General features: G+C 43.1%; 2 protein-coding genes across 2 annotated transcripts in view; one reads left to right on the top strand and one right to left on the bottom strand.

Annotated features, from left to right (window-relative positions):
* T265_14441 (hypothetical protein) overlaps window positions 1-10412 on the top strand; it is a gene marked incomplete at both ends in the record, with an annotated part of 18673 nt that overhangs the window by 2170 nt on the left and 6091 nt on the right. Inside the window, 4 exons of the mRNA XM_009173639.1 lie at window positions 4027-4161; window positions 5634-5783; window positions 7887-7978; window positions 9209-9298. Coding sequence (XP_009171903.1) covers window positions 4027-4161; window positions 5634-5783; window positions 7887-7978; window positions 9209-9298 — 467 coding nt within the window. The remainder of the gene's footprint in view (window positions 1-4026; window positions 4162-5633; window positions 5784-7886; window positions 7979-9208; window positions 9299-10412) is intronic.
* On the bottom strand, window positions 4053-9399 carry T265_14442 (hypothetical protein; the record flags this gene model as incomplete). The annotated part of the gene is made up of 5 exons (XM_009173640.1): window positions 4053-4256; window positions 5719-5812; window positions 5942-6046; window positions 6632-6767; window positions 9240-9399. Coding segments are annotated over 5 exons (696 nt in total), but the record flags the coding sequence as incomplete, so codon positions are not given.

Genomic DNA, 10412 nt, shown 5'->3' with positions numbered 1-10412 from the left:
GCTGAGCAAAACTGCACTCCGGACACAAAGCCCTGCCAAAAGGGGCCTGCGACAACGGGGTTGTCGGGCAATAGCGGGTGCAAGTGACTGCCAGACTGCACCGAAAACTTTCAGCCGCAGATGACGTGACCATCCTCATGTGACACTTCCGTTTCCAGTCATCACATCAGTCATTTCCACGACTTTAAGTAAAATGAAATGGATATTCTTTTAATCTAAAGACAAACCGCCCTACTGAATTTCGCTTTAGCCCAAGTGACGCTATAAGCCGAAGTAGTAAGGACAGACATGCATACACAGAATTCTGGATTAATTTTAAACGCCTGTTCAGAAATGTTCCCTGGAAACTGAAACGTGTTTGGAATAGGGGACAAGACAGAAGTGTTGTTCAGCTGAGTAAGAGTCGTGATCCAGTTATGTAACTGCAATCTAGTTGAATAACTTATTAGTCTGGTAGTGGTCTCCACAATCGGAAATAAACATGGTATGACTCGTATAGGCTGTTTCAACCTTGCTTGCAGTAATCGGTCTTGCTTTTAACCCACAACATTTGTGAATAAGGTTAATAATTCCTTAGAGTTGCATGATATTAATAAGCATACATTAATTGTTCACCCGTAAAGCTTTCACCAACTTTGAACTGTACGCACATTCAGCTGAAATCGTCAAGGATAGGGTTTGTGTTCTAAAAAACAACCGTCTTAGCTCCTAGACTACGCTCAGAGGTAAGATAGTCAAACAACTTTTCCGGTAACCAGTTATTCGAATATCGTCCAAATGACAAGCGCTTGACATAACATGCGGGAGCTTCAGTCGGTCCGTCAGAGGCGGAATTTAATTTCCGGCCCATTACAGTCGACAGTTTATTCATCCCCCGGCTACCCTGTCGTCATCAATTTCACTTAACTAAGGGCCGAGGACGGATATTGTCTCGGTTTGAAAATGAAATATGGCAGGCTACACGCATTTCCGAACGAAAGCATGTGAGGGGCATTTCATCTACCGTTCGCCCGCATAGCAACATACTAATTTAAAGTTTTATGTAACTACGAGATTTGTAGATCTTGGTGCTCAGTATTAGTACAATGGAATTGAATTTCTCGAAGCTACGACGCGTCCCTGATGGACCAAAACAGACAGCCAATGGAGTTCAGAGTACCAGCCCATCTAGGCATCCCGGTGTCTCAGCGATGCTAGGAAAGTATTCCACCAGGCTTTTCCCCCAGAGATATGTTTGCTTCAATGGACCATGAAATTCGGTGAGCTGCAAAAATATGAACGTAGATTGGGATGATTTTTGGTTTCGAGCGCATACGCAACAAAACGTAACAATTCGGAGTAAAAAAAGTTTTATTCCAAGCGCAAAGGTTTTGCAGTTATGAGCATTGTGCGGCTAGTGAGCCTTATAGATCTTGTGGTCACTCTCTTACTGAACAGCCATCGCCCCTTCCTGAAGCCGTGATTAGTAAGCAACAAAGCTAAGAAGCACTGGACTCGAGTTTTACTTTTATCAAGGCTCATCAACAGTATGTTTTCTCGACGGCAACGAAATATGAATTCCGGTCTGAGAGGTGTGCGTTTCATCACATCTGCAGCACCTGGTGTTGGGAACGCCTGACCTATCACATCATGATAAGCAAATGTATTCGAGCCGAACGGATGTGACTCGCTGGTTCAAAGACTCGAAAGACAGTTCAGTAATCATCCCAGTTGTATCGATCGACCGATCAACCAGTCAGGACTTTCCAATCTGGTGCTTGAAAACTGTTGATCAATCGTCAAATTATGTAGATAGTTGCGAGATTGTAGAGTATTTTCACTCTCCTCCCGGCTATTCAGTTCTCTACCTGTCTCGGTGCAATTATTTTGTATCTTGGTAAGACTCTCACTTTGAATTCCTGTTGATAAGCTTTCGTAGAATGGAAACTGGAGTTCAATGTTTCCCCAATTTAATGTGAATCAGGCAAGGTGCTTTCACCAAGACGCACTGAGCATTGTTCAAGCGGCAGTCACGTGAATACAGACTTGAAGTTCACAGCCAACTGAAAAAACTATGGAACCGACTGACAGCTCATTGTTTCATAAGGGGTTTCAGTAAGAAAAATTTCCGGCCGAACAGGAACACAGATGTTCTGACCATCACATCACAATAACTTATTGTCAAAATACCGATTAGACTCGTTCGGACTATCATAAGGCCATTCGATAAGCTTCTCAGTTGAATTTACAGTAATTTGAAACTGTCCACATGGAAAGGGGAATCTATCCAGATATCACTCCGAGAGTCTCTCAAGTTGGCACCAAATAATCTATAGGTAGACATGATATTTTCCATAGGGTCAACCTGAGAATTTCATCAGCGTATCTTGAAAGGAATACTGGGCAATCCTAACATTAAAGACGCATGCAACAACTAACAATGGAATCACGGTTTTGATGGAGATGATCGAGTATAACAGACAGATTCCATTGGAATCAGTTTAAAACTTGCATGCTGTTTGAATCGCTAAATGGAATCACGGTTTTGATGGAGATGATCTAGTATAACAGACAGACAACTGTCTGCCTTAATCGTTAATAGACCCCATTGGAATCAGTTTTAAATTTGCATGCTGTTTGAATCGCTGACAAAATTCATCCTCATAAAGGAAACTGAAACATGAGGCGACCTGTACGCAGCACATTCAGTTGAAGAACATCATGAACAAGAGATTCAGTTGAGTCTCTCGTGAAAACCAAATCGACTTGCAAATGAGTGTATTTCTCGAAAACAGTCCAATTTGGGTTCAAGTAGAACATAAGATTGACGGGAACTCGGGGACTGCGCCTAATTGATGAGTCCTAAAAAGGGCAAAACTGGTTGTGAGCTGTCGAAGAGTTTTCAGCAACCTTGTGAGTAGTTTCCTTTATGAAAATATACTGCGATATCTCGAATATCGTGTTAACTGAATCATGAGGCGGCCTGTGTGCAGCACATTCAGTTGCAGAATATCATAAGCGAGAGATTCACCTGACTCTCCCGTGAAAGCCAACCTAGCTCAGAGGAACGGTCATCTTCGAAACGATAACTACATCTGGCACAACCAGTTCAACTTCATCACTTCGTGTGTTTCATCCATTATTCACAGTTCAGGTCGGCTGTTAAGACAGGTCACACTCATGAATGTTTAACACTCATGCGTAACTGTTTAAATGGTATTCTCGATTGAGCCCTCGAGGAAGTCGATAGCGTTTAGAACAGTTAATTTAATCTCTAACTCTACTGCCTGCTTTGCAGTCATTTTCCAGCAAACTGATCACTCATCTTTTTGTCTTTTCGTTTCCTCTCGGACACACCAAGCTGCTTGGGAATAGCTGCAACCCACACTGACAATTGTGGACAACTTGTTTGATTGTTACTTATTCGACCATGCTGATCCTAACCAAAAACTCAGCGAGTTTTGTACACACCCACATAGGAAAGTCGACGTAATAACGGGACATGTTTACGCTACAAAGTCAACTTTGAGGCGGAACGTGCTCATCTTTGGATTTCCACGGCTAGTTTAGCATCAGGACTCCTGCCCCCCCAAACACTCATCCTCACTTCCACGTTCTTATCCAACAATAGCTTCTTTGCCACTCGCTACTGTCTTACGTGGTCTACCCCCGCCCGCCCTATCTTGGTCCTCTGTTCTCCTCCAACTTATCCAACCACCGCTATTGACACACTTCGGTTCCTTGTTGCTGTTCATGCGCACTTGCACGCTCGCGTATGTGTGTGTGTGTATGTTTGTGCTCGCGTGCGCACCTGGTTGAGCACACGCAAAGAGAGAAAGCGATTCTGATCAGTCAAAGAACATGCTGTACATGCATGCACACGGAAATTCGTGTAAGCACAAGATTAGCTGGCTACCTGCACCGCCCAAATATCACACCCGGTTAACTCACACACGTATTCCGATTATTTTTGGCAAGTTTAGAAGACGAAATGTAATGCAGAGGATACAGGAATAAATACTTGGTAATTTATTGAAATATTAGTAGCTCGGGTGAGTTTATTGGTTGTTGATCAGGTGACTGTTGATCTGTTCGCCGAGCTTGGCATTTGGCTTGCAAACGTTTCGCCACTATACGAGGAGCGCATCATCAACTGCGCACTGATGATGCGCTCCTCGTATGGTGACGAAACGTTTGCAAGCCAAATGCCAAGCTCGGCGAACAGATCAACAGCCACCTGATCAACAACCAAGGGATAAATACTGAATATTCTTTCCCTGCAGAAGCTCGGTCATCTTACGAAGGAGAACTTACTCGTGGTAATCAGCCGTTTATTTGTTGCCTACATAGCCGTATTAGTGCAATGGAGCAAAAGTCGTTACCAATAGGATGTTGCATGCGTGGTGCGATCTTCCCACCCAAAGTCCCAAACTTGCACCGTACCCGGAGAAAGTTCCACAGCCTCTTCCATAATGGACGGTCTCTAAAATATTGATTTGGTTCTCCTCATTTCATTTTTTTGTTTCCCCACTAACAATTGATTATCCTACTTTCTGCTAAATGTATTGCTCTCAAACTTCCCAACTGTTTCACCTGTATTGCGCAATCGGACTGACCTTTCTCCGAAAAGTGACACTCTGCAGCCCAATCTACGGTCCATTTCACTTCCAAATTTCAGGGACCGTAAAGAGAAAGTTATGTAAAAGCCCCTAATTGTTTTTATGTTTATTTAAAAATTGTATATTTTATGCACATGGTGCCTCAGATCGTTTTTTTTTCTAAAAAAGAGAAGCACCGTGTTCGCATTTCTACTTTAGAGAGTCGGAACAGTATAATGAGACCAATTGCTGAAATGAACACCTGGAATGTGGTCAACCAGTGCTAATTCACTCTTAAGTATGCTGTGATGTTTAACCGGGTAAAAGTTAGCCTAATGACAGAAAATCAGAAGTAAAACGCAACCTGTTATGCTGATTAATTTGCTGGTAGTGTGGAAAAATTTTTTTGGTTTTTTATATGAAGAAGTGAAGTAACCTCATTCTAGGCGAAAAAGTACTGTATAGCTGTCTGACGCTTAGTAGAAATCATCGGCAATATGCATTTCATGAATATTCGAGGAAGCTGGAACCCGTGACATTCCGATTAGTGGTTGATACCTAAGCTAGCTTCGATTCGACCCATGTACTGGACACACAGAGACAACCAACAGCTCCATGGCAACACTTTTCCAGGATTAGCAGCGAAAAACCAGGCTTTGAATGACAGACAAGTGTTAGCTAACACTTTACAGCTAAGCTAGCAAGCCAGAGACACGACTAGCTTGAACCAAGTAAAGCTTGTGATATGGCTATTTTTCAGAGCCTAGTGGTTGTAACAGCTTGACGGGAAGATTCGCTTATCTCTTGTCACTTTGTGTAAATCACTTTTGTGAGCAGTCGGCCACCACGCAGCTTGTCAGAAGCTCCATAGTCGTCCGTAGAAGCGAAAACATGTTAAGATGCCTACATGCTCAAACCGTTGGCCAGTGAACTCCTCTAGGAACAATACTTGATAACCCAAAAAAACGCAGAGTTTTCGAGAGAGACACTCATCTGCAACTCAATTTGGTTTTCACGTGAGACTCTGCTAAATCTCTCGTTTATGATGTCCTCCAGCTGAATGTGCTGCACACAGGCCGCCCCATGATTCAGTTGGCACGATGTTCGAGATATCGCAGTATAATTTCATAAAGGAAACTACTCACAAGGTTGCTGAAAACCCTTCGATAGCCCACGACCGATTTCGCCCTTCTTGGGGCTCATCAGGTGGGTGCACTCCCCGAGTTTCCGGCAACCTTATGTTCTAATTGAACCCAAATTGGACTGTTTTCGAGAAACACACTCGTTTGCAAATCAATTTGGTTTTTCACGAGAGACTCAACTGAATCTCTCGTTTATGATATTCTACAACTGACTACGCCTACCTGATGAGCCCCAAGAATGGCGAAACCGGTCGTGGGCTGTCGAAGAGTTTTCAGCAACCTTGTGCGTAGTTTCCTTTATGAAAAAACGCAGAGTTTTTTTATTTCCTGAGTGAAGAAACAAGGATTTATTGTGCTCTCGCGCTTGCTATTTCTGATGCTCTAATCCAACGCGACTGACCGGTAGAACTCTTTTGGTAGAAAGCCCAGTCAACATAATCAGATTGATCATTTGGCTAATTCCTGTTCAGTTGCAACCCAGGAACAAGTGTTCCACGAATTAGCTTTGAGAAACCTTTTCTAACCAAACTTAGGACTTTGTGCTCGTATGGCTGGGATAGAGGTTTGAGCTGGCCATTAGAGTAGACAGCCGCAAAATCACAAACACGGGTGATTCGACCGGTGAACAGTATTCAGTCGATGGTACTTGAGCGTGCCCTGTCCAAACATCTGTGCAAAAATTTCACACGGATATGAGGGGACTTGCCCATCTGAAAACGGAAATCGACAGGAAGTAACTATTCTGTGGCATAGCTCATTTTTAAAGTTCACTTCATTTAGCCCATTACCATGACACGAATATGCTCATCCTCATAGCAAGGAACGCACTGGATTGCTCAACCTAGTCTTTTTTTTGTTCAGGGTACATCTCTTATGAATGTATTCGAAATCCGAACCCCCCCGGTATCTCACCCGTGTCCATCGGACTTGTGTTCTTGTGATCTTGTGCTTGAATCCCACGTTTAAGCTCGTCCCATTCACTTGTGCATGTCGCCTCACTTTTCACTCGTCGCATATAAAAACTCCTATCATGACTTCTCAGTACTGTCTGACAGGAATGTAAAATGTCATAGAATTGTCATCCGTCAGGTACTCGTGTGATAGTGAGAGAGAGAAGCTTACAAAGATATGTCTAAATNTACCATGACACGAATATGCTCATCCTCATAGCAAGGAACGCACTGGATTGCTCAACCTAGTCTTTTTTTTGTTCAGGGTACATCTCTTATGAATGTATTCGAAATCCGAACCCCCCCCCGGTATCTCACCCGTGTCCATCGGACTTGTGTTCATGTGATCTTGTGCTTGAATCCCACGTTTAAGCTCGTCCCATTCACTTGTGCATGTCGCCTCACTTTTCACTCGTCGCATATAAAAACTCCTATCATGACTTCTCAGTACTGTCTGACAGGAATGTAAAATGTCATAGAATTGTCATCCGTCAGGTACTCGTGTGATAGTGAGAGAGAGAGAAGCTTACAAAGAACGGTATGGCTAAATAAACCTGTCGACCTGTCATCCGTCTAGCGTGTGATGCGGTATTGACTGAGTCTAAGACGGCACTTGATCAAAACATGCGACACAAATCAAAATGCAGCTCAGATGACTTCCCGGGAAATCAAACTAGTTCTATCTGATTCGTGGGATTCTCTCACGTGACGGTGTAGATATATACGAGAGAGAGAGAGAGAGAAAGAGAAACAGGGGGATTATTGGCTTTATTGATTCGTGGGATTCTCTCACGTGACGGTGTAGATATATACGAGAGAGAGAGAGAGAGAGAAACCGGGGGGTTAGTTGGTTTTATTTGTAGGATCAAGAAAACAGCGTTTTAAAACGATAGCCAGGCAGAAATTTTGCGCAAATTGGCGATGAATTCGTTCATGGTACATGGAAAACTGTTGCAGAGTTCTCAGCAATGTTATTCCGTCATGCAACTATTTGGCTTGTAGGCACCTAGAAATGAGGTACCACTTCAGAAGCCGTCTTTTCGTCAGTGGGAGTCTTACAATAGTAAAAATAATTTACGTCAGACTTCAGATTGGGACAGCATTTAAAAAAAAACTATAAGCACATCCTCACCTCATGCAGACTTTGAATATACGTTGATTTTTTTCTTATATTTCGTTAAAAATGAGACCTGCAAAACGTGATCTCTCCACTTTAGGACTGGGAGACGCTTGGAAGAACAGTCGAAATCAAAATACACGTGTACCTGTGCACCCTATGGAAAAAGAACTAGCTCCGAATCTCTTCAAGGTGAGCTATTTTATTTCGCTTACAACTCAGTTACAAATCAGGTGTTATCATATCATTTTTTCCCAGCCTGTTTTATATTGATGCTTTTTACTTCTGGTACGGGGAAGATCACCTGTGACAGATCGTCCGCCTAGAAAACTAAAAGTTATTGACTTCCAAACCCATTTGGATCTCTGACCAATCACACTGAACACTGTAAACTCGGTGTTAAAAAAACTGGTTGGATCCTAATGTGTTATTCGCGACGGAGTTATTTCGAAAATACTTCTATGAAGTAACATCGAGCAAAGTACATCCGACCTAGTCGCTCCGTTCGTTTTTAGTCGCAGAACACAATAGGAAAGAACGCAAAAACTAAATTGGTGTGCTCATGAGCGCATTTTGCAAACTGCATATAGTTTGAGTTTTAGGGAGAACACGATGTCGATGAATACTTGGGGATCACATCAACCTGATGAACTCTAAGAAAGGTGAAACTGGTCGTGTGCTGTCCAAGGGTTTCCAACGAACTTGTGAGTAGTTGAGATTGTGTTTAACAACAGCAAGTTAATAGACATCAAAGCTATGCTGAGATCTACAAATTCCCGCAGGTTAGATAGGACACAACTGTCATACTTTCCAGCGGATGTCGCTGCGATTAGAGCTCCTCAAATGGAATACAAAGACTCGAACTTAGCCGGTTTGCTATGAGTTCCAATGTTGCCGTTTTGTCTTTGAAGATGTCTCTCGGGAAGGCCTGCTTAACTTAACACGTCAGTCGGTGGTAAAACTGTCAAGAGAAGGAATGTTCTACTGATTTCACAGGGTTTTGCAAGATAACATTAACAAGGATCACGAATTTCGTTCTTCTCACGCTGACAAGTGGTCGTAAAAGACGTTTAGTTAAGTGTGACTGTACGTGATCCAGCTCGATTCTGACGAAAAGGTCGCCTGGTTAGCGCCCATCCTTTCTTCGCAGCTAGCCTGTGTCAAACGATGATTAATTATTGACTGCGAGAGGAACGGACCACCGTGAGGATAAACATTTCGTTCATTTGACGCCATTCTTCATCCACCACCACCCCTCCCCTTGACGGTCAGTTGTATCCCACGCGATCGCATCTTGTGAGGTAGCCTGACATGCGGAACAGAGATATTTGTGCGACAGATCACAACACCACTGTGACTTTTACCTTTTCTGTTCTAACCGGCCTTGTTTCCCCCCTCCGTTCCCGCTTGACCCCCTCCTAGTCGATGGATGGCTTCATTTTCATCATCTCACCTGAGGGAAAAATCCTATACATTTCCGAAACTGCATCGGTCCTTCTTGGTCTTTCACAGGTGAGTAGTCATCATTATTATCCGCTATATTACTTTTGCGACGACCAAAATATGAAAAAAAGTTTTCGGTGTTTATCGTGTAAATATAGGGATATCGAAGTCTGGAAAACAAAAGAACGGAAAGGGCATTTGGCTCCAACCCCCGATATTTTCTGACACACGTGGTTTTTCACACTAATCTTGCTAGCGTGAGACACGTTGTCAAGCATGACCGCGGATTTCTGTCGAACATGGGTAGATAATTTTAAACAGCCCCTTTATAACGACTATTCTGATGCGTGTAGTCTATGTATGAGATAGTTTGTCCGTTCCGCTCACTTCAGAAGGTTTTGCGGTAGCTGTCGGGGTTCCAGATGAGTCCTTCCCCAAGACAGCCTTCAGAAGCCTTCTTTGAGTTTCCCAGGAACTTTTGCGTTAAAAACCTCATCCTTCCTATTCACAATCATTTTTATTTGCTCTAGTGTCGATGAGGGGGCTTGTTGTGATTCAATTGTTACCCAAGTCCCAGATCAATTGATGGTTGATGTTTCCTCAGACTTTACCTGAAAACGTGGGTTATGCGGAACAAAACAGTTGTGCACTGAGTAGCTTTACCAACTGTCCCCCGTGTCTGAAGGGTAGTTACAGTTACAAGCAATAGACGAAGACAAGAAGGTGGTCAGTGCAAGATTCCTTCATGTGAGCCTATCTTTTTTTACGCTTGTTCCGAGTACTCCAGCTCTTTGCCCATTCCGGAGAATAGCCGGGCATTTAACACCCTGCGGTAGAATCGGAGTGGCTAGATGTGATCAAACAGGCTGAATGCTGCGAACCACCAAACCAGACCAACTGAGTCAGTCAGTGTAATCTAGTGCTCAAAGTTCATCCAAGAAAACTCAATCAGAACAGCAAGCTTCAACCGTGTTACTTCTGGAGTTACTCTCTGACTACCTTGATTTTACAGTCGTGTAACAGTTCGATTCCATATAAGCCATGGAACTAGCCCTGTATTTTGTTTCATTTTATCCTGTTTTACATGTATTGCGGCAGATGAGATTGAATTCGTGCCACAATATCGTTGTTCAAGCTGATCAAGGGGTCACAGCGTTCTAAGTACTTCATAATGGCTAGAAAA

This window comes from Opisthorchis viverrini (genome assembly GCF_000715545.1).
Source record: "Opisthorchis viverrini unplaced genomic scaffold opera_v5_196, whole genome shotgun sequence".
Lineage (NCBI taxonomy): Eukaryota > Metazoa > Platyhelminthes > Trematoda > Opisthorchiida > Opisthorchiidae > Opisthorchis > Opisthorchis viverrini.
Note: the sequence above shows the minus strand (reverse complement) of the source record. Positions and strands in the feature narration are given on the sequence as shown.